The sequence below is a fragment of the Venturia canescens genome, chromosome 7 (assembly GCF_019457755.1).
Source record: "Venturia canescens isolate UGA chromosome 7, ASM1945775v1, whole genome shotgun sequence".
In the NCBI taxonomy this organism is placed as follows: Eukaryota; Metazoa; Arthropoda; class Insecta; order Hymenoptera; family Ichneumonidae; genus Venturia; species Venturia canescens.
The window spans coordinates 7,744,265-7,771,438 of NC_057427.1; the positions used below are offsets into that span (position 1 = coordinate 7,744,265).

At 45.8% G+C, this 27,174-nt stretch overlaps 1 protein-coding gene and 1 long non-coding RNA gene across 7 annotated transcripts; one reads left to right on the forward strand and one right to left on the reverse strand.

The window, feature by feature from the left end:
• Positions 1-797: 797 nt before the first annotated feature.
• Positions 798-25,687, forward strand: LOC122412937 (axin). 6 transcript variants are annotated; one of them, XM_043422931.1, is made up of 9 exons: positions 799-2,241; positions 19,514-19,669; positions 19,752-20,124; positions 20,282-20,719; positions 20,974-21,135; positions 21,586-22,262; positions 22,440-22,750; positions 22,901-23,217; positions 23,490-25,687. In XM_043422931.1, the coding sequence occupies exons 2-9, from the start codon at positions 19,603-19,605 to the stop codon at positions 23,614-23,616; spliced, it is 2,472 nt and encodes an 823-aa protein (XP_043278866.1). In that variant the 5' UTR covers positions 799-2,241; positions 19,514-19,602; the 3' UTR covers positions 23,617-25,687. The 6 variants fall into 6 exon arrangements, with proteins under 6 accessions (XP_043278871.1, XP_043278866.1, XP_043278870.1 ...); XM_043422935.1 differs by lacking the exon at positions 799-2,241 and adding an exon at positions 12,691-12,707; XM_043422934.1 differs by lacking the exon at positions 799-2,241 and adding an exon at positions 17,460-17,479.
• LOC122412943 (uncharacterized) lies at positions 25,512-27,115 on the reverse strand. Its single transcript, XR_006261460.1, has 2 exons — positions 26,994-27,115; positions 25,512-26,678 (listed from the first exon to the last, which is right to left on the reverse strand). It is a non-coding gene; the product is annotated as an uncharacterized lncRNA (long non-coding RNA).
• Positions 27,116-27,174: the final 59 nt, after the last annotated feature.

Consider the following 27,174-nt stretch of genomic DNA (forward strand, 5'->3'; position numbering starts at 1 on the left):
TTTTTCTTGATCGCGGTGTGCTCGATATTCCGATTTACGACTCATCATCGGATCGCGAGAAAAACCTGGAGCAGCTTCCGCATTACGCGCGTTCTCCACCCTCGCTGATCGCTTCCCACCGAGCCCCCACCCCGTCTCCTTACCAGTGTTCGCCGAGCTCAAAATCAAAGCAGAGAAACTATAAACTATGATTTCATAAAGATCGAAAAAAACGCGAGGATCAATCGTTATGAAGGGAGAAAAATAAGAAAAAAAATTGCGTAATTCGGTGATTGACGAAAAGAGCACAGCGCGAGTGGCAAAAATTGTTCAACAGGTGGCGTAACGTTAGCTGTACCAGGACCGTAGTACAATTGAATAGAATACGAATTCTTGCCAGACTCCGGATCGACGATTTATCGTTGATCGAGTATAAAAAAAGCGTGTTGTCGGAAAGATAATTGAAGGGAAAATAGTGTAGGAGGGGTTGAGCGCAGGGAACAGAAAATTGCTAGTCACGTCGTTGAGCTCGGAGCACGGGAGGCCGTTGATTGGCTGACACGTACTTTGAAAACACTACGGGTTATGCTTACGGTCCGACAGAGGGCAGGCTTAATCAACGAGGTGCGCTTGTTCTCTCTCGCTCTCGGCGCGCCGGGAGCGCGTGAGAAGGAGGAACGTAGCATATAAGAGCGGAGGTTAAGGACGGCAGAGAGAGAGGGAGAGAGAGAGAGAGAGAGAGTGAGAGGCAAAAAGAGAAAGGAGCGGAAAAAACGAGAGGGAGAAAGAGAGATGGAACGAATGGACGGTTGATGGCGACCGTGGCTGTAGAGAGTGCCGTTCCGCCGTTGGTACTCCTCCGAGGAGTTGCCTCTGTTGTTTCGTCATATATCCTCGATGTTGTTCGTTTGTCTCGGTGCGACCGCGTTATTTGTCACATGTACGACGCGCGAATCGAGGTAAAGAAAAAAAAAACGCTAACAACCGAGATTGACACGAGAGTAAATAAAAAAAACGAAATAAAGAGGGTTCTCCTGGAAAGCGCGAGAGAGATGGAGAGTACAGTGTGCGTGAACGTTGGTTAATAATATATATGAGAGCGGGCGGGCGGCCGAGTGAGAGTAAGAGCGAGAGAGAGAGAGGAAGAAAATTGTGAATGTGCGGGAGCGCGCGGGCGCTGTGCGCTGCGAAAGAGGAAGAAAAAAAACGAGCGTCTTTGGCGTCTCCGTAGTGCGACACGAGAGAAAGAAAGACGAAGAAAAGAATGAGTGAGAAATGAGAAAAGTAGGGAAATAATCATAGGTGAGAGAAAAGTTGACTGTCGCTGTTGGCTCATCTGTTCTCACGTTCGCAAATAACATACTCGTGCGCGCACACGCACACGTACACACTGCCAACATCAAAAGTTACGATAATGTTTTACGAACAGAAGGATCGTGCGTGTTTTCTGTATCATGGAAATATCGACGGGTTTGAAGAAAGAACTGTTTGAACACTAATGCCTCGTGTATTCGGCCTATCTACGAAACTTATTGGCTCCCGGAATACGTCCTTGTTTTTTTTTCTTCCTTTCCTTTACTGTTTCAACGACGCGCCATGTGCGCGCGGTCTACGACCACCACTACAACGAGCAGTGTATCCATCGGTATTGTAACTAGTGAGGTCGTTGGTGGAGTCGCCGCTGCTGATTCTGCTTCTGCTGTTGCTGTTGCTGCTGCTGCTGCTGCTGCTGCTCCACGTTGTAGTAGTGGTAGAGCCGGGAAGATAGAACGAGACGAGAGTTGACAATCGAGCATGGGACTCTCGAGTCTCGTTGGAATAAACCAGCTTGATATTTTAGTTTGAGACGGAACGCGGCGGCGACGACGACGAAGACGACGGTGGCGTCGAGTTACGCCAAGGGGTTTTTTATTTCTTCTCGTTTCGTTTCTTTTTTTTACTTCCCTCGGCATAAACAAAGTGTATAAAAGCTCAAGAGAAAGCGGATAGAGCTCGAGTGTGAAAGGATTTGCGAGCTACGCGCAGGTCATCGTCGTCACCGTCGTCAATCTTCGAAATCACGATTGGAAATTGAAATAACGTTAAATACAACTTAAAATCGAATACGTGTTTCGAATAAATCATCCTCCAAGCAAAAAAAAACCTCTCTCCGTGCTGTGTGTTTTCTCGGTGTGCTTAACAACTCCAAGTCAGGAGCTCCCTGACCGCGACGACGACGGAGCGAATATCGTGTGCCTCGAGTCTGCATCGCAAGATCGTCGGGTGAGTGTTTTTCTTTTCCTTCCTTCTTTTTTTCTCACTCTTCTGCTTCCTCCTCTCTCCCCCTCCATCTTTTTTATTTTCTCTTTCACCCGTCTTTTAACCCCGAAGTCTGGCCGAGCCCAGTCCCCCTCGAATATACTAGCGTTTTCAGTCTTTCCACAAGACTCGCTGACGCCTCGAAAAATCGTGCTTCCCTCATTTTATCTCGACGAACGCGTTTTTCCGTCCCTGACCATCGAAAACATAAAAATTCACGTTTTTCCCCGTTTTTTATCAATTCTTTTGGTACGTCATCAGAAAATTTCATTCCCTCGATTTTTCTCGCTTTTCGGCAACGCCAATGAAATTACCTTTCCTAAATCCGTGCACAAAAACTGATTTTACAAAACTCGAGGATTCTCCCGAGTCGATTCGACTCGACCGCGCAGTTCCGGTAAAGTGACCAGCAAATCTGTGATTTTAAACGATTATCGCGGCACGAGTGATCCGATGATAAATGAATTGTAAATATTCGTGAGTTATTTAGAAGGGGAAAAGAATCGAGCCGCGGTTTTTTGCTCTCTCGAGATACGAAGAAGAGAGAGCTCGACGTTGGCGCGTTGGCGGGAGCCCGAGGCTCGTAGGGTCGCGGAGGTCGCCTTTGACCGTCCGCGAGCCGCCGCCGCCGCTTGCGCTCGCTCACACAGCATCTCTCCGGAATTAAGGGGCGATCCCAGAGCGTCTTTGAGAACATTGAGAAAGCGAACAAACGATAGAGCACTTTAAGGAGGCTTTTTGGAAAGCTTACTCGACGCTATTTTTTTTCACACGAAACCTCGCATCCCCGAGCCTCGCTCGAGCGTTCTCAAGGTCACGACCCTTTCCCGCTCCCTTCCAGCTTCCTTTCCACACCAATAAAACACTCGTCACGATTATTCCTCAGTTTTCCTCTCGAAGTTTATTCAACTTTTACCGAAAATTCCTCCCCCCTGGCAAAATCGCTTTTTATCTTTCCACCCTCCCCCCCGTGCCGACGCGCACGGGGGCACGTGGGTACGTTGACGAACGCGAAGAGCACGTGGCATCAAACGTTACGACAACGGTCCCCCAGGGTGTTAACTTTCCTCTCCCTTTCTCTCTCCCTCTCGCTATCGGAGATTCCCGGCGGTGTTTGCGGCGCATACCCGTGCACGATACACAAAGCGCTCTCTCGGGGAGCCGGGAGAGAGCCAATGGAGCAATTTTCATCCCCTTGTGCACGGGATCGCACAGGGCTTCGGGGAGCTATGCTCTCGCCGGTATTTCACCTCGTGCGGCGGTCAACCTCCGGGGCTCTTTCCGACTCTTCGAGCCCCGTCAAGAGTCGGAGGGGTACCGGAAGCTCGCGTCGGAAAAAAATTTTTTTCGAAAATAATGAAAAGTTTTCCAGCTTTTCATTATCTTTCGTTTCATCTCATTTCGAGCATTCGAGCTCGAGCATAAAACGGGCAACTTTTCAGCCGGTTCGAGGAGCTCCGTCGAAAGTCTCGAAATGCGCGGAGCGACGAAGGCCGCTTAACCGGTGGTTGTTGTTTCCCTCGACATTTCGCCGGAAAGCGGAGCTTTTTTCGTGCCCCCGAGAGCCGAAAATACTCGGAGATGGAGCCTCAACTGCGCGCGCGTATACATAAATTCGCCGTGAACTCGCGAGGAATAACATTTCGCTCTTACCGCCGCTGAATCATTAACTCGGGCAGTCGCGAGCCGAACGCAGCATTTATTTACCCCCGTACACCGCCGATGCGAAAACCTCGCTCGAACTGAGCTCCCAGCTCCTCGCGAAGGGAGAAAGGGAACGAGAAAGATTACAGCGAAACAGCCTCTCACGTGCTTCCCACTCTTTGATCTCGCTCCCTCGCTCCGTATGTACCGATCTCCCTCGAGATACATTCGCGAGTACCGTAGTCTTTCACCTTTCGACGTTTATCCGCGCGATATACGCCTCAATCGTGATGGATCTGGGGGATTCCATATTCATGCAAAGCCAAGGGCGACCGGTTACCGGGATATTCTCATTTTTTAAAAAATCTTTCGCTCTCGAACAAAACACGACGTTCGCAGCGCGCGAGTCCAACGAAACGAGCGAAACAAGGATGCAATCGCTAATTTCTGTTTCACTGGTGGAGGGTTTTTTTTAAATAATCGTTTCGATGGACTGCGACGTTGCGAACTTGGGTGTCATAAAAAACGGGAAATTTCGGAAAGTTTGTGGTCTTTTTTCTCACCGCGGTTTCGATCCAGCGCGGGCTGACAATGGCGGAGTAAAAAAGAGGGAGAAAATTGAGGACAGAAAAAAATAGGGGGTCGAGAAATTTGGGAAAATTTTGGAAGAAAGTTTATGGCGCTGAAGTTTCCAACGTTGGAGTCCAACGAAACGATCGAAAAAAACTCTCCAATAATTCCAGTAATTCTCCTATTTTGTTCCCTGCCAAATTTCCGATTCGTAGTTTTTCAAGCTGCACCAACGATTCGTGAAATAAAAAATTGGTGAATTACAAACGTTTTTTTCGTTCATTTCGTTGGACTCCAACGTTGGAAACTTCAGCGTCGTGAGAGTTTATAGAATTGAAGGAACGAAAAAAAACGATGATGCTGAAGTTTCCAACGTTGGAGTTCAACGAAATGATCGAAAAAAATTCTCCAATAATTCCACTAATTCTCATATTTTGTTCCCTGCCAAATTTGCGATTCGTAGTTTTTCAAGCTGCACCAACGATTCGTAAAATAAAAAATTGGCGAATTACAAACGTTTTTTTCGTTCATTTCGTTGGACTCCAACGTTGGAAACTTCAGCGTCGTAAAAAAACGAAATTTCAACATTTTTGACGCATTTTGACCCGGCCTCTCCCGCACCGATATTCAATCGTCTCTGTTCAAGACGATTGTAGTTTACGGAGGCTTCGTTACGTCATGCGATCTGATTTTCAATTTTTTTCTGCACCAATGTCAATGTTGGTTTCACTGTAGACGTTGATTTACTGTTTTTTTTGTTACCGCTCGTTTTTAGGAGCCGATTGCACTCCTGCCATTTCCCGATACAGATTGATCGAGCTTTATTTATTTATGTATGCCGCGGAGCACTTTCCGTTGGGCGAGAAAGAAAAAATACCGAAGCCACAAACCTGGAAATGTAAATTGAACAGTAGCAAAGTAAAAACAGACAACGAAGCGAGTCATTTTATTTTTTATTATATTTTTGTAAAAGTACAATTAAATGAGTACAATAATAAAAAGTGAGATAATGGTAAAAATAAAAATAAAATAGTACGAGTGAAACAATTGAAACAAAGGCACGAGAAGAAATAAAATCCCATAAAATACAGCAAGGATCGAGCGCAAGAAACAACGGTTAAGTGTGCAAAAAGAAAACGTCAAAATAAGCAAGTAGAATACCGAAAATGAGATAAATCGAAAAAATCTGAAGGAGAAATAAGCTTATCGAATAGACTTGAAGTAAAATAAACTTAAAATCAGCTAAAGCTTGAAACATGAGCTCTAGGAACGCGGAAAAAAGAAGATAAAAGTTCGAACAATGAGCATGAAGCAGCTTAGGTAGGGTGGGGATCAAATATGTTGGAATGACTAAAATTTCGAACAGCTAAAATCTCGAGTTTATAATCTTTGAATGATAATATGGAAACAGATAGATTCGACTAGAGCTTTGAATGCCGAAAATAAATAAAGCAGAAAGTGCAAGGTTCGAAGCACGTTTACATCGAAAATAGAATATAATAATCGCCCATAGGACGATGACTAAAATATCGATTTTTCGAAAGTTCGACTATCACTCTGTCGATTCATAAATTACTACAGTCAGCGATACTGTGAAAATTCACAATTTTGAAAATATAATAACGAAAGACCAAATATTACGGAAATTGAAATACTGAAACACCAAAAAGTCGAACAATCAAAATAGCGAAACGTTAGAGAGTCGATCGATCAAAATAAAGAAATGCAGCGGAGCTCCAAATATACGCGTCTCACTCACTCACTTACTCAGACCGGTGATCTCCAATTTTAAACATCGCCATTTTGACTTTCGCCTTTTCGAGCTATCGCTATTCCGCATATCCAAGTTTTATAGGCTTGAAAAATTCATTTTCGATTTTTTGCTACTCTATATTCTGGTCTGTCTGTAAAACAATTACTCACGATTTTGAATTCGAAAATATGAACTTTTTACATTCGGATGGTCTGTTAAAATTGCATTCGAAATGAAAACTATTGAAATATATATTTTCGGGTAAATACGAATTCAAAGAAGGAATTTTTTATATTAAACACGCAATCTGCTGAATGGTCCATCGGGAATAAGAATTTCGAATTACTTATTTTTCTCCAAACTGATATTACAACTTTAAACATTTCGAAATATCGACCGTTCTACAATTCAATTATTCGACATATTGAACCCCACCCCTTAGCAAAAATAGAAAGAAAATAGGAAAAAAATTGATAATGACAACTGTAAAGTCAATTTTGAGAGACAATTGTTTCGACTCTTTCCGGCTGCTGTCAATTTTTCGCAGTTCTGTCATTTTTTTTTTTTCGACCATCTCAACAAAAGTCTTCAACATTTTCTTGAGAGTAGTTTCCCCCTTTTTGAGCTCTTTTTGTTGCACGAGGAATATTCGTGCTTTGGTAAAAATCAGGCTTACAAAAAAAACAGTCCGAATTCGGAACGTAGAAATTTCAGCTGCGAATTCCCGGCTGAATTATTTCGGCCACTGTATTCAGTTTCGTGGACGCAATTGCGAGTTTATTCCTTCGTCGCACGTTCTCCAGTGCAAAACGATCGTGTCCCGCAGTCCGGTAAAAAAGAGCGAGTGATCTCGCGAAAGAAAGAACACGGTAAACAAAGTGCTTCGTCGGCGCACCAAATCGCGTTTCAGCTTCTTTCGTTTGAGTATCGAGAAAACTTATGCGTACCAAATAAAAAAAAAAATGTCCAACCTCGTTGGATGAACGAAAGAGAAAGATAAAAAAATATGAAAAATCAAATTCATTTTCGTCGAATGCTTGCAAGAGTAGAAGCCTCGATTGCTCGGCGATAAAAATTTCCTACTTTCGAACGTTCCGAAACGGAGCGACAACGCCGTCGCGACGCGATGCGTAAAATAATTAGAGCGGGTTTGGTCGAAAAGTTGGTCGGGGGCGAGCAGTAAGTGGGGAAAATTTATGGAGACGATGACCGATAGAAAAAGCTGAAAAAGACGATTCCCGAAGGGGCGCGGAGCGGGATCGGAGCTCTCGGGAGCCGTAAGGAGCAAGCGAGTCCCAGAGCCCGAGAGTCGTTCAGCCTGGAAAGCCTCGTGGACGGCGCGCCGTACGCAGACGAAGAGTTTAACGGCGGTGCGGAGCCGAAAGAGCGAGCCGAGGCTGCGGGACAGTGAGAGAGAGAGAGAGAGCGAGCGAGAGGATGCTGGGAGTAGGAAAAAGCGAGAGGGCGAAACGTCAAAAGCGCCGCCGCGTCGCGCACCTCGTGCCGCTCTCGAGACTCTCCTTCCCCTTCCCTGGCCCGCTCTCTCGTGCCTTCTTTTCCTCGTCTCAGTCTCTCTTTTTTCCCGAGCGATCATCGTTCTCATTTGCTCCTCGTAGGTGGTGCACACGCGTGTGCATCGCATTTGCGCACATTCCTACGGACGTGCACGCGCGAATGAACCTCTGGGTAAGTGCCCCCGAGCAACTTCTTCCTCGGCCGTTCGTTTCTCCCGCGGAGCGGCGGCACGTCGGACAATTTCCAACGCGTTCTGCTGCTCGGGGGGATCGAACAATCGAGCCGGCCAGGAGGACGAGGAAGCTCGGCAGCTTCGGATTCTTCGTGCTCGCGGCCGAACGAGGAGTCCGCAGGGTGTCCTCGAGGGCGGCATCGTCGCGCGCGTGGTCCGCGAGGATTTTGAGACCGTAGGAAAATAATTGTGAGAAATCACCGCGCTAGCCCCGCGAAAAACCAAAATTTTCGATCTCCCAAGCCGTCCCCCGACGAATGCCGAGCTCTCGATTTTTTCTTTCTCTGCTTCTTTTGCGCACACCGTTTTTTCCTCGCCGCCATCAACGGCCGGAGAGAACAGCGCCTCTGTGCACGCTCGAGCAAATACGTGTGAAGTGGATCAGAAGGGCGGCGAAGATGAAAGAGAAAAGACGCGGCACGCCCGCTGCTCCCTGCTGCTGACCGTCTCTCCCCGCTCTCGCCCTCTCTCTGGCTTCTCAGCTGTCGCAGACCGAGCCGCTTGCCCGAGTCTGCGAGCTCCCCACCGCCATTTTCCCATTTCTTCAATTTTCAAAATTTTTCCAGCCCCTTCGGCGCTCCCGGGAGGCAAAAGATTCTCCAAATTGTAGAAGGCGCGCGCGCGCCGATTAAAAAACGTCTCCGGGGGCAGGCGGAGGCTCGTTTTATTAACAATATTCCGGAGGAAAAGCCTCCGGAGGAGCGGGCCTTCGCGGTCTTCGGACCCGGAATATCCATTATGAATACGCACACGCAGAAGGTGTGTATTTCCATCCGCACATTCTCGGTCTCGCTCGCCCCCCCGCTCCGCGCACATCCACGGTCCATAGGGGCCCGACGTATTTAATTAAAGCCCGGCGCGCGTGAAGGAGCGAGACGGAAGGATGAAGGAAACGCGAACGAAAACTGGTTTGGGCATACACACACAATACGCGATACGAGCGAACCGGCCGCGCCACGACGGCGCGGCCCTCTCACTCTCGCGCCCGCACCAGCTCGCTCGCTTGCTCTTTGGGATTGTACACTACCGGCGTATAATGCGGGTTTATCAAGATCCCGCAATGGCAGCAGCGGAAACCATCAAAGAGTCCTTTGAAGTTCGGAGTTGGTGTCCTCGGATCGCTCCGTCCTTCTTCGCCTCTCCGCTTTACTCTTTCCATCCCCCCCCCCCCCCCCCCCCCCGCGCTCTCCCTCTCTCATAATATATTTTTCTTTTCGGGCCTCCGTGCTTGAATCGCCGCGATCGTCTCTATACGCGATAGTCTCTCCTAGGACGCGGAGAGCCAAAAATAAAAAAAAAATGAAATAATAAAAAAAAAACAGTTAAACGGAGACGAAGCGACTTCAAGATGACGCGTTACTCGTCATTCAAAAAAGCAACTGAACTTTTTTCCTCTTCTCATGACCGAAGAAACGATTGAAATTTATTCTCGCTATTATTCAAATTATATATGTGTTACTTATTTCCTGAGATTGATCCATTTTTTGTATTACGATTGCGGTTTAAATACTCTCGTATACTTTAATCGTCAAGGAAAATGTGACGACGGCCATTTTTTAATAATATGCTTATGCATATTTACATTTCAAACGAGCTGGCTCGTGGCGTTGTCAAACCTTCCGCCGTTTATGTCGCCGCTACTCGTTAACCTCGAACAAGCGTTTTTCTTTTTCCATTCCCAAGTGATTTTCGCCGGTAACAAGACTTTCTCGGGACATCATCGATATCTAAAAACATTGTATTTTCTCATTCTCGTTTTCGGCTCTGCAACGTTGGGAGGATTCTACTTAATTGAGGAGGGCGGATCACGAAATGAAAATATAATGAGAATTTTATCGAGAAACATAGTAAATAATGAAATGATTTGATGAAAATTTAGGAGATAACGTAGCAGTAGTTTCTCTGTGCTATACGAAAAATTGCATAGTTTCGTATTTTCCCTTTTACCAGACTGAATTTTGCTCAATAGCATAGCAAAATTCGTGCGTCCACCAATTATACGAGGCGTTGCTCCGTATAAACATGAAAATTAACCGGTGGCACATAGTAAAATTTCAAGCAATTTGTGTCCACTCCGATTCACCAATTTTTAACATTTCGCCAAAGACACGAGTGACGTTCAGATATCGATAGATCGTTCAATGCGTAAGAAATTTGAGAGAACTGCTTTCGGCATCAAAATTACTATGCACTCTGGTGAAATGTAATAGAATGGGGATATGGAACAGCGCTGCTACAAAACATGGCAAATTTTTCTATCAAATTCATCCGAAATATTCGTATAAAAGTCTCTCCGTGTATTGGTCTTTTTATTACTGTAGATAGAAGAGTTCTTATTACTGCTCTTGGAATAAATGCTGCAATCCAGTTCCATACTGTCCCCCCGAGATAACGATGCTGAAGTTTCCAACGTTGGAGTCCAACGAAATGATCTAAAAAACTGTCCAATAATTTCAGTAATTCTCCAATTTATCTCCAGTCGAATTTGTACTTTGTATTTTTTCAATCTACACAATTATGATTCGTGAAATAAAAAACTGATGGATAAATCATTTTATTTTCATTCATTTCGTTGGACTCCAACGTTGGAAACTTCAGCGTCGTCCCGAGATACTGCATTCTTGTAAATCAGAACAGCCGACGAGTCAAATAATTTAGTGCTCTTTTTTGACTCTGATCGATCGTCCTGAAAGCCTGACTTTTCGATTTGCATCAGATCTCCGTGGATTTGTTTTGCGGACATTTTTTCACCCCGCGCGAAAGAAACCCCCGCGGAAAAGTTCGACGTTAGTTCCCCCCTGCTCGGCAGCCTCTGCCCCGTGCTGCTCGCGTCCCCGCAGCTTTTCTTCGTCGCTTACGTGTTTCTTCGGCGAGTGTCTCTCTCGGCTGGCCTCTTTGACGAATAAAACTCCATTAAGCTCGACAAGAGAGCCCCGCCGGTGCGGAGCTGCCCGGGTACATAATCGTCGGCAAAGGAATTACACGCGCGCGCGCGCTTACCGGTGCGAGTCGAATTATATGTGTGCATGCGATCCTTATCGCGCGGGGCCACGCGGGATATCGAATAATTACTCCCCCGGGTACTATTTTCTCTCCGTTTCTTCGTCTCTCCTCCGGAGCGCGAGCTCCCGCGTTATTACGAAGTTTCGGACGCTCGGCCTCTCATTTGTGGAGTCGCATTAATGTATTCCTCCCCCCGGCCTGTGCGCCGGGCTCCGAGTAGCAAATCTTGGCTTTTAAGAGCCGCGTCGTTCGATACGCGAAGGCAACATCGAGAAAACCGATGCGAACGCCGTGTTTGCCCGACCCCCTTTCCCCGGCCCCCGCGCTTCAGTCGGCGGATCGCGTGCGGCGACGATCCGGCCGCGCGCTGCGTCGGCGACATCACAAGAAAATTATCTCGCGTATGTACACTCGGCCAGCGATCCTGCGTATACTCGGAGCTCTCAGGCGCGCTCGTTCCTCGCCGATGAGCGCGTACTCGGGCTCGCGCCCTCGAACCTCTTCCCCTCCCTTCGCTCCGGCTCGTCTCTCCGCGCGTCGTTCTGCTTCGACGTTTCTCTCGAATTTGAGGGCGCAACAATCCGGGCGCGGGTCGAATAATTGCTGGATTAATTACAAAGAGGAAATAAATCGGCGGGGAGGAATCTTCGTCATTTGGCTCCTCGCCGTTTCCGGGGCTGTCGCCCGAAGGATCGCTGCGAATCCCGGTGCAGCGAGCCGCGTCGTTGCCTCGGGCGTTCGCCGCGATCGGGGGCAATTTACTTGTGCGGGATCGCGTCGAATCTCCCCGTCGGGAAAGTGAATTTTCTGGCTGCGGCAGCCCGAGGAAACGTCGGGCGCGAGGCCTGCTCGGAGCGACGAGCGAGCCTCGTTTTCCATCGACCCCGCCGGATCGATCATCGTTTCCTCCCCGACAGCGACGTCGCCTCGAAATCCTTTTGGCACGCCGGATTCGAAGAGCCTTTTAAAGAGCGCGGGCTCCGTTATATTTCGCGGTGAGAAAGAAGGATTTTCATGGTTTCTAGCCTGCCGAGAGCCCTCGGCTTATTCCGTCTCGCTCGCGCTCGGTCTCCGTCGGCCCCGCGCGCCGAGCCGACGAGACCGAAAGGAGCAGGAGCTGCCGCCGGAGCGGGAAGAGACACAAACGCGACAGCTGCTTTGCGGGCCCTCTCTCTTAGGAGCAGAAACCTTGCGGTCACTGTGCCACGGATCTGGCAGTCTGAGCGTGTGCGTCGCAGCGGACGCAAGCGTCGTCGATCGTCCTCGCGCGCTGCTTCTTCGCCCGAAGCTGTCGGCGGTTCGGTTCGAGGGTTCCGAAGCTCTCGGAGGACGATCCTTTCGGTAAAATCGAGCGGGACTGGGCTTCGAAAGTTAATTCCGTGATAGACCGAGATGGAGAGCCCTCGTCGGTAGAGCGCGAGCGTGCAAAGGCCAGGAGCTCGGGCCGGGGGCACGTCGAGAAACTCGGAGATTTATGCTCCTACACCGCGGAGATTTCAATGCTCGCTGAAAGCCCGAGAGAGAAGCTCGCCGATCGGCGGCTTCCGGGCCGCTAGAAATACCTCGGAAGAGTGTTTTAACCGGGAAGAGAGCGTCGCTCGAACCGCCAGGAAGGCATATAAAAATAAAAGTGAAGCGCACAGGGATAAAGAATCGATCGCCGAGCCGGCGAGCATCGATGCGGTCCGCGAGACGGTCTCGCTCGGATCCCAGGTCAGTTCAACACCCTTAAAGATTATTTTTTAAACCCCTCGGCGCGAACGTGCCAGCCGGAAATTTCACGGAGAATCAGCCCCCAGCGCGCCGGGAGCCTCGTTTGCTTCGACCTTAAAAAAACTCCTTAAAATCCGCGCTGCTGATTCTCTCCCTGCGACAGCAAGTATTGTAATGGGGCTAAATGAAAGGAGATCGACGCACGAGAAAATCGAAATAATGGAGAAGCGTACGGCAGACTGACGCAGGTAAATACGTGCCCGCCGAGTTTGCGCCCCATTCCCCGTGTGCACGAGCGTCCGGACGGGAGTGCTGCGGAGGATCCATGTGCGAGGGTAAACCGCACCGCGTAGGGCCGTCGAGCCTGTTTGTGTGTGCATCGCTCTCCGCTTGCACACACGCGCCTAACCTCGGCAACGTCCGCCGCCGCAGCGCTCTCTCCCGCGCTGGATCGCGGGGTGTCCGAAAACTCGTTTCTGCTTCTATAAGAGGGCCAAGCGGGGCGGTTAAATCAAAGGGAAAAATACCGGGTCGCATTTTCTCTTGGGATGAAAAGCTGACGAGATTTCGATCGAAGGGCCGCAGCCGATTCGTTTCGGAGCGCTCGCCACGCCCACTTTCGACTCTCGGCCAAGCCGATTGGCCGTCGCACCGACGAATCGAAGCGTCGTTAACGCCGCCGGCAGATGCGGAACGAAGGGAAGAGTTTGGGCTTTCCTCCCCGGAAACACGGGGCCGAGGAGCGCGCCGTTCCCGGACATCCTGTAAATAGGAATTTCCATTGGACGCAGCCTCGAAAAGATATTTGGCCGAGCCCGCGAGTTCGCCCGTGGCAGGCTCTCTTCCGCCGCGCGGTTCGCGAGGGGCCAAAGGCGCCCCCGCGAGGAACGGCAAACGAGTCGCGACGCCCGGAGAGGGCGAGCGAGAAAGAAAGTTCGGGCGGAGAGTCGGGGGAACGCGAGAAGGATTCAAAGGGTTAGCGGCTGAATGAGAGCCGCGCGTGTATGCTTTTCTCGTTCGCGGAACTCCGGATTTACCAGACCCGTAGGGAGATGTCGGGGCTCCCCTTACCATTTTTATCCCGAGGTTTCCTCCCGCTGGGGATTCCCTTCAAAAGTATTTCCGATCCGGAAAGAATGCCAAGATCCCAAAACGCGAGTTCGAGCGATTTAATCGATTCGCCGAATACTTGTATCGAGTCGTCGCAGTTTTTCCCCTCCCCGGCGCCTTTCCCATCCGAGTCTCCGATTTCGAAGGTGCGCGGGCTCGCCTTCTCGTAGCTACGTCCGTGCTCGTTCTCTCGAACGCACAACACCCTCTTTCTCCAGCTCCCTCGTCCCGTTCCCCTCTCTTTTCTCTCCTCCGTATGCGCGAGAGTTGAAGAAAAAGAAAGAGAGAGAGAGAGAGAGAGAGGCGTTCCGAAAACCTGTAATTACGAAGCCGGAGTACATCACAAGCGGTGCCGCCGCTGCGCCAGAGCCTTTCGAGGCCTCCGCGCGTCTCTTCCGTCTCGCTCTCTCTCGCTCCGGTGCTCGCTCTCACTTCGGGTCTTCGACTTACCTGTGCGCCGTGTTTCTATACACTCTCTTCTTCCCCCTCTGCCCCCGCCCCGGCCCGCGGCGCGGTGCCTCGGCCTCTCGTCGATCCTCTCCCCGCTATGGCATCCTTCTCGGTTTCCATCAGAGCCCCGCACACAACCGCGAGAGAGCATGCACAGGAGAAAGGGACTCGAATCTCCCCCGGCAGCGTGAGCCGAGAACAAACCCGCGGCTTCTCTCTATGCGACCGCCACCACCGGCGCCGAGCGACTCTTATTTTTTGACAAAAGTATGTATCTCATCCACATTCTCGGAGTCACCGGAGAGAAACGATGAAAGAGAGGCGATCCTCCGCCGAGCGGAGACTGCGTACGCCGTCTCCCGTCTCTTGTCCCCCGCTCGCTCTCTCCCTCGTGCCCGTGTTCTTTCTCGCCGATCAAAGAGAAACCGCGCACTCACCGACCGGACGATCTTTACCAAACTCGTCCTTCTCCAGCTCTTTTCGACGAAATTTATTAAAGATCGCTCCACCGATGAGCCTCCGCGAGTTTACTCGCTACGGGAAAGACACCCACACTATGAGAAAAAACAAGAAAATTAGCCCCGCGCGCCTGTCACGAAGTTGGCACGGTGCCGATCACCGATCACCGCCGCCGCGCACCCCTTTCTACTAGCTCACCGAATCCTCGCTTTTCGCATTTACACTTTCAAATAAATATCCTAAGTGTCGTAACAATCCTCGTACGACGGGGCGGCACCCCCTTCGCAGCCGGATTTCCTCGTGGCTCGTACACAAAGTTTGCCTTCCGAGTTTTGTATACGTTCCTGAATCACCCAGCCGCATCGAGCTGCTTTTCTTCCCACTCTCTTTCTCTTTCTTCTCTCTCGCTCTCTCTCTCTCTCTCTCCCCCTCCCCTCCTTCGCCCTCGCCGCTCCGAAGCAAACTACCCCGGGACCGCTTTGTAACGGCCGCTTAACCGTGAGCTCACCAGAGCGAGCGAGAGGCCACAGCGAGGCGTACAAGATGCTGACGATCGAGAAAACACAGAGTTGTGCGAGTAGAGCTTGAAAAACTAGTAGCCCTCGTGTAAGAATGCCGCTCGGCCAGCTCCAAAGGAGTCTCCTTTTCTCTCTTGTACGCCTCTTCCAACGAACGCTGCAAAATATCACCGCTCACGGACCATTGATCGTTTTCATTATTGCGCTTAACCAACGGAGATCACACTCCCCAGGCTCGATCGAGCGAATCTCCACAGACTCGTTTACGAATACGATACTCGAACGAAATATTCTTCGGTTTCCTGCTCCTTTGCTTCCCCCCCTCTCCCGCTCCTTCGCTCTCATTCGACCAAGCTGTACTGCGCGTGCTAGTCAAATGAGTGCTAGATTTTCAAAACGCTTTTAGACCAGTTTAACGTACCGATTAAATGTATTGTTAGTGGATTTGTATTACAACGTATCTCATTAAGATGTAAAAATATTAAAAACGCTAGTTTTGGAAAAGCATCAACTGATAAATGCAAATTTCCACGCTGACACATTTTCACTGGTATTTTTCAAAGAATCATCTCCGATTTTATTGCAACAAGCCTCATTTTGTTCGTCAACTGGGTCCTCTGTGAATCCACCGTGTAGCTGTTTTTTAAACTCGATCGTTTCACCGTTGCAGCTAATTGTTGATCAAGTGAAAAAACTTTTTCATTCATAATTTCTGAAGGAATGAGTTTAGAGGAAAATCTACGCGGCGAATTCGCAGAGGATAAGTTGAGGAATAAAATGAGACTTGGTGCAATAAAATCGGTTAAAAAATACAGATGATTCTTTGAAAAATAGCTGTGAAAACGTGTCGTCATGGAAATTTGCATCTGTCAGTTGATAGTTTTGCAAAACTATCATTTTAAATATTTTTTCACGTTAATAAGATATGCTTGTGTACATATCTACTAACAACAATGTTAATCGGTACGTTGAACTTGGTCCAAAAGCGTTTTGAAAATTTAGCACTCATTTGACTAGCATGCAGTACAGGAGTTACCTTAAGCCGACTTTTCGTATTGTTACGAGTCTGAAACTCGTTACAATCCCATTTTTATGCACGTCCGATAACCTCTCCATGCAAGCTTTGCAAACTACCAAAGTTTTTCAACTTACTGTTGAATATTATCGTGCAACGAGAGCAGCCCCCCTTTTTTAAGTCAAAGTCCCCTGCTAATAGGATTCGGCAGACACGAAACTCAAATAACATAAAAGACGTTATTTACTCGGGGAAGGGGAACGACTCGACTTGACCAGCTCGTTAAAGAACGTCGAAGCTCGCTCGAACGCCAACAAACAAATGACTGCAGTTGAATTTCATTTGCGACGGACACCAAATTATAATATGAAGAGCTTTGAGGTTCGTTTTCAGGTGAATTGTTGAAAATTTTTCATGAAATATGAGGGAGGACTTGTCTCGGTGTTTTAGGACGTTTATTTCGAGTAATCGCGTTTGCGCGGTGTGAAAAAGTTGAGAAGGATGTGTCAAATATTCCACGAAAAAATCGTATCGAGGCGAGAATGTTCTTTGTTACCGGGAGGAACGTTCTTGGAATTATGTTTCGAGGCACATTTGCAAGGTCAGATGAAAGTCAAATTTGTTGTTTGCAGGAGAATCTTGTCTTTTTAGAGAGACGGAAATTTTTCGTGGATTTTGACATTTCAGTCGGCATTTCTAAGGATTCGGGATGCGTATAAAACTGGAGAGATTCGGCCGCGATCCTCACGGTCAAATAATTTCCGACGGATGAATGAATATGAATAAAATCTTTCGATATGCGACCGCGACGAATATTTCCATTGAATTCTATTTCGGCTGGGTGGTTCGTGCGAATTTTAACTTGTTCGGTATTTCATATGCAATGGAGAATTTTCAAGGAATTTTCGAAGCGTTGACGGAAATCCTCTTTTCCGCGGTAGCGATTTCACTCGGACGAATTCGCGCGTATTGTTAGAAAATCTGGCTCGAGTTTTATCATTACGGATGAACGAGTTTTCTGAGAGACTGTCAGATTCTTGGGATGACCATCGCGTGCTCGCATCACCGAGAACCAACGGAACGAGCCCGAGGGGAATGCGTTTTTTTCTCTTTCAATTTTTGCACGCGAGCATTTAATTATCCCCGCCCAACGAACAAGCTGACTGGCGGCACGACGAGTATCAAAGGAACTCCTGGCGAGCACGGACGTCATTATACGAGTGAGTACGAAAATGACTGGAGAAGGATGACGAATTAGAGAGAAAAAAACGTTGCCATCGAGCCGACGGGAGTACATGTTTTTTCACAGACTGTATCGAGCGCCATCTCTCGACCGTGAAAAATCACCCAATCGACTTTTCTAATACTCACGAGCAAACCGGAAAACAATCATCATTTCCGCTCATTGAAGAATCAAATTTTTATGTTTATTTCTTTAAAAAAAAACTAATGAATTATCGATTCGTTTTGAAATGATTGGAGAGAAAGTTCGGTAGAAGCCGTCACCGCGAAGAGAAATCTCCTTCACCAACCAATAAATAATCGATACGGGGGTGGCGGGCGATGCCGCGTCGGTACTGTTACCGGCGTCACGACTGGTGGCAGCACTAACGGGAATCCCCGCATTGTTCTCCTTTTTCTTTAGTCGTGTGTTTCGAACAAAAGCCATTTCTCATAATTGGTTTGGTCGTAAAATAATTATTATATGATATTCCGGTGTAAGAAGCGTGTGAAATGTTGAAGTATCCTGTGAATAATTAAACTTTATACTCGTGGAGGCTTTTCATTCGTTTCAAGGATGTTTTTTATGGTCAATCACAAAGGATTTTTTAGGTTAACGACCAAAAAGACTCTCAGGATGCTGTAAGGATGAATAATGATTCGTTGAGTTTTTAATTAACATATTCATTCCCAAAGACGAGAATATCAAATTTTTTCGCGATATTTTTCAAGGTATTAATTTCAATTTGCTCCAGTAATACCTCTGTTTTCTACAGCCAGAGTCATTGAGTCTCTTCAGAGGTAGTACACAGATTTTTTACTTTGTATGCATTCGTATCGAGAATGTTTTCAATCTGCTAGAAGCATTGTATGGACTCGGGTTGTTGGACCGATCGATCTTCGAGGATCCCAAATGCCACCCCTTGGTTTCCTCCGCACCCTTCTCTCCGGCTGGGGTCTGCAATCCTGGCCAGGACGCCGCTTTGGCTCAGTTCAAGCCTCGCTGTTCGTAGCGAATGGTTTCGTCGCTCCTCCAATTTCTATTCTCTTTGCCAAAAGTTTTATGTCCGATTGTCGATTACTATTGAATTAAAAATAATCAAATTCGAAAGTCTTTTTCCGGCAAACAAGCTTCGAGCTACTCTGTCATGGTACGTAATACATAATTCCATTAGACCAAAAACCTCAGGTAGATGTTCATTCTTGTGAGATGATTGACAGCTTTTCATAACTGAGTCCATTGTTATATGAGAAAATAGAAGAGGCAAGGGGGCACGGGATCATATTTCCCAGGTAGTTTTTCATTCATAAGGAGTACATCATATTTGAAATTAAGAGCCTGGAATAATATTGATATGTTTTACGGTTCCCAGTTATGAGGAGAAAACAGTGTTGTATTAAAGAATATTTGTAGCGCATTCATCTATGACCCTAGTCGAGCACGGTATCTTCTCCCAAAATAATCAAGCCCTTGCTCCCCGAAAGCTCTTAATATTCTATTATTTGTGCAACCTTATGTACTACCACGCTGTAGAAAGTTTTTTTGCCCCTGGGCAAGGATACTTCCTTCTCTCTCGATAGATTATGTCATAATTATTTGACGATCGATACCACACAAAGAGTCTGACTACGGACCAATGGGAATCCGTGGTAGAGGAGTTTCTCGATGCGCGTCGATGCCCCTTCCCTGTGCTCTGTACACATCGATCCAACTCCCTGAGCAAAAAGGATGAGAAAAAGAACAGAAAGCTTTGGTTGAAGTAGAATATGACTCACGGTACAGGGTCTGTTGAAACCACTCGTCGGCTACCCCAGTCGTGGTTGCCTTTTGTTCGGAATGACTCAACCGACGCCAAGCGCGCTCTAACTTTATCCCTCCGGCTGTAATCGATAACATTATATTCAGCTTGAAACTCCATTTTTCTGTCTGCGACTATGAAATAATCCTCGCAGCTACCCATAATATTTTTCAGTAACTTAAACAACTTGTCGCATCATTTTCATTTATTCATCCAACCGTTTTTCTGTTACAGGCTTGGATTAGCCATGTCAACTAGGAGACGCAGGGGATCAAAATTCAGTATAGACTGGAAAGTAGCAAGCGAGAGCCACGATAGATAGGATGAGCGAGTCTCGTCATAGCGAAACCCGCTCCTTCAATGAGAACTCTCCGAGACCACCGGTTCCTGGTAAAAGCTATTTTCTCTCTCCTCCCTTTTTTGCGTCCTCATTTCAGTGCTCATGTTCAAATGTTCGTCTTTCGTTTTTCAGGAGAGGAGACGGGAGGATATTACAGCAGACCGCGTCCTCAAAGTCCCGCTCTGACACCGCGACGCTCGTCACTCGCGACGTCCAAGTCATCTCAAGACTGTTGCGATGCTTCCGCTCCCCTCGGATTCGAGCCAGAGGGTTGTTGCGACACCACGACAATGGGAAGCAACACGCCCCCTGCTTGCCTACAATGGGCAAGAAATTTTCAATATCTCCTTACGGACGAGGAGGGCCTCAGACTTTTCACGAGGTACCTCGATCAGGAAGGCGAACCGATTGCTCGTCCTCTCTACTTCTGGTTCGCCTGTCAGGGACTCAAGGGAGCTCAGGATCCCGCCACGATACAACATCTCGTTAAGGCTATACACAAAAGGTGATTTTTTCCGAAAGTAGACAAGTTTTTGCCCGACTTGTCTCACTAGCTTTCGTTTTTTGCTAAGCATGCGTTGCCGCATTTTTTTTTAGTCCTGATCGTCGGAACCAAGATCGTGATTTTCAATATAATAATAAAACGAAAATCTTTTACGCAGGTTCTTCGTCAAATCGCAGTTAGCGATAGACGAGGATGTTAAGAAAGAGGCTCATCGTAGGGTGATGGAGGGTCGAGCGGACGACAAAGTTTTCGAAGCCGTCCAAACGGAAGTCGAGAGAGTAATGGCGGAAACTACGTATCCGAATTTTCTCCAATCGGATATGTACCTTCAGTACGTTCAATCCTGCCAGAATCCGGATTCCGGGGGTTGTCCAAGTTCGAGCTCGAGCCGAGAAATGTCGTTGTCTTGCGGACCGGCACTTTTGCCGACGCTCCATGAGGACAGCGAGTTTGTCGTTTCGGTGCGGAGCTCGCACTCGGCTGGCGAGACGCCCGTCGAATCGAGGAGCGAATTAAGACTGACCAAAAATGTCCTCAGAGCCACCCAAATGGCCAGGATCTTGGACATACGGCCCGAGTCTGAAGCGTTTGCTGGGTGGGTTTAAAAGCCTCATTGCACGTTCTAGAAAAATGTTTTTTTTTTTTTTTTGTCAATTGAACGCTCAACCCCATAAACAGTCCATCGTAATATTTTCTTCTCATTTTAATCGTCAATTTAATTTTTCTGCTACTCTCCTACTTATTTTCATCATTTCATTTTGTATTGTTTTCGTCATTTACTGCAACTGGCTTGTCCCTCGCGTGTGCGTTATTTATTATTTCATTTTTTCGTGTGGCGTTTGCGTATAGAATTTACTTGCAACGTGGAACTAGTCCGTACCATATGTCGTCATCCAGACTGCACGCACCATATTCCTCGTACAATCCAGTGTCCAGACAGGACTCGGAACTCCAGAGCCTGAGCAGCGATGCCCGTAGCGGTTCTAATCTTTCTCTCACCGATTCCTCCGTGTAAGTATTCGCATTATACATCTTTTTCAAACCTAAACTCGTGGGCTTTTTTTGCCAGAGGATTTCATCAAGTAAGGGTAAGTAGCGAGATAGAAATCGTAGTTTCAAAATCTTCAATATTTCATAGGAAATTTATGCATTTTTCCATGCACTGGTCTGCAAATTTTCTTTTGCGAGAACGACATATAAAACTTTCTGTAGAAATCAATGATTACCGCCTGGATAAAGAGTCTCAACAAAATTTTAATTTGATCGAGTAACTTTCATAAATTATGTTAGAATCATTGAATGAATTGATCGATCTGAATGAGCTACGTGAAGAAATTGAAATAAAAGTTTGCTCATTCGTTGATTGAACTTAAATCAATCGAAATAGTGAGATTCCAATGTTACAAGTCACACACAATCTCGTAGACTCTATCTCGATTTATAATTATCGTTTCTCCGCAGGGATGGAATGTCGATAGGCGAGCGTAGAAGCAGTAAAAAGCATTCGATGAGAAAATGCCGAGCGATACCGGAAGAGGCGATAATTCCTGATCCAATGCCAGAGCGTTACGTAATACCGCGTACGCAGAGAATATCTCGTGAAGCGATGCAGTCGCAGCCACCGATGGCATTCGCCCAGGTGTTGACGACGAAACTGGAGAGCTTGCAGCGAGAAAGAGAGAGTCAAGAAAAACTGGAGAGGCATCTGCAAGAAACGGCGGCAAAAAGTATCGAAGAAGCTTCGATCGCAACTGCCAAAGCTCTTTCGGATGCTCTTCGAGAGAAATTTCTTCTCGAGGATGACAGCGACCAAGCGATATTGGATCAACACGTGTCACGCGTTTGGTCCGATCCGACACCATCCAGATCACCCGAACTCGCATCGCCTCGACCGCATTCCCCTGACCGTAGACAACCAACGACTTCTTCGTCCCATAGTTATATGCGGCAGCTCAAACAGAGAAAAGACGTTGTCTCAACTTTTTCCGTTGATAGTGGAAATATTCAAGACTTCGCCGATGGCAGCGATTTCATGGGTGCTGGCTCTGTGAGCTCCTTTGGCTCTCATTTGCCTAAATCCAAATCTGTACCCTCCGATCATGCCGACTCGCTTCACAAACAGGATCTCTATCTCCAAGGTCAGTACTTTAACAAGTGCCGTTCATACAAGTTTCTGTACTTTTTTCTGTACATTTGCATTCGAACGGAACGAATACGGAGACCTGATTGACCAATTTATCTCAAGTTTATATCGCGAGGAAAGGAAATCATTTTTACGTCGATTTTATTTTATATCTCATTTTCATTTTGTTCAGGTCACGAGCAACGATTGCGAAGATCGGACGTATTGAGAAGATCAGCGACGAAAAAATCCATGACCGAATTGACGGACAGCGGAGTTAGCGTCGTCAGTTACACACCACCCGTAGCAACTTGCAAAGACGCTCGTCTCCAAGCGCGAATCTCCCAGTGCGACAAAAAACTCGATGTCAAACACGGGAGCTCGCGACACGGGAAAAGTACCCGCAGTGGTTCACTCGAGAGAACGAGCAGGGAAAAATCGGGAATTTGTATTCATCCCTTCGTCGCCGATCCTGGAATGCCACCTTTGCCACCACCCGAACCTGTAAGTGGTTTTAATATAAAACGAGAAAACACAGTTTTTTAAAGCTAAAGAAAACAAATGTGATGAAGCAATCTTTGTCATTCGCGCAGACCAGTTCAATTGGAAACCCCAACGAAATTTGGTTGAAAATAATTTTTTTCGTTTTCCTAGGCAACTCAGTTGGATGAGGCAAAGAGAAGACTGGAAGAGGAAGAAAGAGCACGCGCCGGTAGTCGACAGCGCCATGCGAGCATGGCCAAACAGATTCATATGGAAGCGGGAATGCAAAGTCAGGCGACAAATTTGACCAAGTTTGCGGCACAATCTAATCAGTCAACGCTGCGAAAGAGTAGACAAGACGTCGGAGATTTTACGACCGCTGTGTTCACCTTTTGCGACGAACCATTGGCCTACAGAACCAAAATTCCTGGCCGTAACGTCACGTTGAAACAGTTTAAGGAATATTTACCCAAGAAAGGCAACTACCGGTAAGAACTCTGAGTCGATTGCGTGCTTAAATTACTCTGTCAGTTATTTCAAGTTGAAGTTCTTTTCGTACGCTTTGAGATTAAACCCGAATCGTTTGTGCTCGCGCGACACTTTTTAAATTTTTAGGCCTTCAACTTTCAAAGCGTTGTCATTTCGCGATAAGATAAAATGTTTCGATAATCAAACAATGATTTCTCTCTTTATTGCGTAAGCTGTGCAGAGATTTTTTTTCTAATTAAAGCAAAACTAAAAAAGTTTTTTCCATTTACAGTTTCTTCTTCAAGACCGAGTGCGAAGATTTGGAAATGAAAGAAATACAAGAGGAGATAACGGACGACGCGGAAGTATTGCCGCTCTGGGAGGGCAAAGTAATGGCCAAAGTCAAGGCTCCCGAGTAAAAAATGGCGCTAAATTAGCCGTTGTGTTTTTGCAGCGTTTAAACGAATTTGTACAGTGTAACCAGAATAGTTATTTCGAATCGATCAGTATTCATCCTGAAAACCGAAGGTTTATTTTTTATTTTTCAACGTTCTCCTATTTTCGTTTCATCTTGTTTCAATAAGACTTTCCCTGATTGAGGCCCACGGGGTAACAAACGTGTCTCGGAGAACAACGTCAAGTGACAATCGTTGGGCTGACGTTGCGAGATGAAAAGAAAAAGAAACCGAACACGAATTTCTTCCGAGGACTTCCCCCTCCCTCCCCCACCCCCCCTCTCTTAAATCCGTCTGAGACTTTCTTAGTTTTCCAACCGAGTGTACAAATGCCTGCGTAGTTCATCGCCTTAACAAGGTCTGCGTAGACCCTAGAATATTATTGTATAGGAGAGTTATCGATGCCTAGGACCGTTAAAAAAAAAAAAAAACCTTTTTCATTACTTTGTCACGTCAATTCTGTTGATAAAAAAAATCCGTATTTCTTCCGAAAAGCCGCTTCTTCGGTCTTCCTGTGAATTCCGCTCTTCTAAGACGCGTTTTTAGTTACGCATTTATAATTTAATCGAAAAACCTTTCGAAAAAGGTTATTTCAATAAAAATCCTTTTTGCAGCGCGATTTAAAAGTGTTTTTCTTCATTAGCAAGAAAGCAAGCAGCACTTTGAATCGCTACCAATTATCGTGTTTTTTCTACTCGCCAAACGAAATTCTTGTTGCTTTTTTTTATTACTAAAAGAGATGTGGTTTTTTTTAACGATCCTAATAAAGACATAACTAGAGCATAAGAATGAATATCATATGTATATACGTATATTACGTATGTACGTAAATAACATTGTGTAACGAAAATTATAAGAGTGCGAATGAAGCGTAACGGATTCGTGACTTATCGTGCCACAAACACACTTCATCGAAAATGTAACATATATTGAAACACAGACGAGGAGAACGCATGCGAATAATACACACACACACGAATACGAGCAGAATCCGATACGGTGAAAAAGAGATTAAAAAACAGAGAAGAAAAAGAAACACGAAGCGAATGGCCTGAAAATAAGGAGAAAGAACAGAAAAAAGTAGAAAAAGAAAATCATTGAGTATCGTTTGAGTAACGAGATGTGTTAAATACGGGGTGCGGATAAAAAATTGTGCCTTTTTAGTGCTGTAAGATTTTATTAATCCTAACTGAAGCCGTAAAGAATAATTGGTACGAGAAGAGAAAAAAAAGTAAACAAAATCATTGAAAATCATCGAGAGGTCAACTCTCGCGAAAGGACCTGAAACACAAAAAAAACCATTCAGTTGCGAGTCCGGCTGATGCTCGAAACATTATTCCATTTGAAACTTGTTGAAATAAAGAGAAGAAAAAAAAAGGAGAAGGAGAAAAGATTACAACGAGGCGTGGAGAAGGAGAAATATAACGAGGAGGCGATTATCCATGCACACAACTTCCATTGTACCAATATAGCAGTCAATTTCTCATTGTTCATGTACAACGAGGCTTGGAAGATGAACTTTTTGAAAGGGAAAAAAAATCATGTGGAAATCTATATATCGTTAAGACACACGAATTTTTTGTTCGTCCTATGAGTTTTATTATTTATGCAGGACAAGCGAGTACATGGTTTTTATATTTCTTTTTTTCCAAAACGTCCCAGTTATGATCGAGCTATTTTGTCGAGTTTTATCTCGTCCTGCGGACCCGTGATAAATTCTTATTTTATTTAAACAGGAGAACAATGCGATAAGGAAAATAAAGATCGCACGACATTCCCTCGAGGGGAAAAGAATGAGTATCACGCAATTAAATCCGTTATTAATACAATGGAATTTTATCGCCAACTCGAAAAATTCATTTAGATTTTGAAAAATGTCTTATTTTTATTTTTTAATTTCGTACCGCTTCGCAATTCATTACGATTGATTAATGTGACGAATGTTAAAGTGTTCCTGTACCTAATTAATTGATAATTATAATTAATGTACATGAAACGTATCGAGAATAATAATGATATTGCGATTTTCACTGGATCAACGCAGCCGTTGTATTTTTATCAATCATTATTTCGTTCCGTTTCCCATGGAGACAAAAAACGAATCGACGAAAATTTGACGGATGACGGATTAACCGTTCGTCGACTCGTCGCTCGTTTATGCTTATCAATCCACATGCCGCTGTCATAAAACGCTTGAGAAACACTGGCTCGGTATGAGTAAAGTTTATAATGCCGAATTCAAAGAAGCGGTGCGGGAAATCGTTCAACGAGTTCCACTCTTTAATTCTCCTTTCGGTAAATATGTAAAATTCGTATTTTTACTTTCCAATGCCGTTGAAGAGTCGGAGATCAAATATTATTTCACTTCATATTATTATTACTCAATTTTATCAGTTATTTGTACAGTGCGATTTTTTAAGTTTTTGAATTTGATATTGTTAAAAAATCGTATTAATTTTCATAATTATCAACATTTTTGTATACTTTTATCAATATTTTGCGAATATTTCATTCATGTAGGAATGAAATTTTTTATTTATTATTTATTAAATGAATTTCACTGTTAACACTGATTGATCGCTTTTTACATTTTATTCTCCATCATTATTTGAATTTTTGTTGTCATGAACGAAAAAAACGTTTTTTGATCGATCGTTGGTTAATAGACCGAGTGAGAATAGTCGAATGGACAAGACGTTTAGCGGGTATTCCTGATGACACAATCGACGATGCGAAAAATCGGAACGACTACATTCAGCTCCTCAAAATAATGACGAGGGGTGGACGAGTGCACGGAATATTCCATCAACCCCCACCCATTCCTGAAATTCCACCACTCTCGGAAGCTATGGCGAACGTTCTGTCGGATCATTGTCCCGAGTTGCCTCGACCCGGTCCCATCGAACCAATTGTTTCTCGAAAAACTCCGGACGGACGGGCTTACCTCGCCATCAGGAAAATTCCAGATAGAGGAGTACTTTGCTATATGGCGGTTAACTCTGAAGAGTTGGTCCCGAACGAAGAGGCTGACGATAACGAACAAAACGATGACGAAAATACTTTAGATTCGAATAAAGACGAACAGGAAGAATGATTATGAAAAATTTTGATAGATTGGTTTATGTCAGAGTGATGCAATATATTCAGATTTTTTACCGAACTCTGTCAGAAAATAGTGTCGATATAGCGATTGCTAAAAATTTGAAAAAATTTAATATTTCTATAATGATTATTATTCATTGTACATTGTTTTCATAAGTGTTTTACATAATGAGGAGCTGTTGCGAAATTTTCTAAAGACGTACCGCACGGGAATTAGTTTATCAACTTGACGTACTTACATATATTTTCTTGAGGAAATATGGAAAAAACTGATGGATTTTCGCGGGGTTCTCGAAAGACGGCGCCACTTGCGTTTTTCCACATGCGCGCTTCATATGCACACGCGTGTGCCTCGAATCTCACAACACACAATAAACACAAAAAAGAGCTCAATGTTGTCGTCGTTCGCTCGTACGCTGA

Bases quoted from the DNA above. Each gene is read 5' to 3' on its own strand.
- LOC122412937 (XM_043422931.1), top strand. From the start codon at position 19,603: ATGAGCGAGTCTCGTCATAGCGAAACCCGCTCCTTCAATGAGAACTCT. The intron at 20,125-20,281 runs GTGATTTTTTCC...TCTTTTACGCAG, and splicing joins GTTAAGGCTATACACAAAAG to GTTCTTCGTCAAATCGCAGT. The intron at 22,751-22,900 runs GTAAGTGGTTTT...TCGTTTTCCTAG, and splicing joins CTTTGCCACCACCCGAACCT to GCAACTCAGTTGGATGAGGC.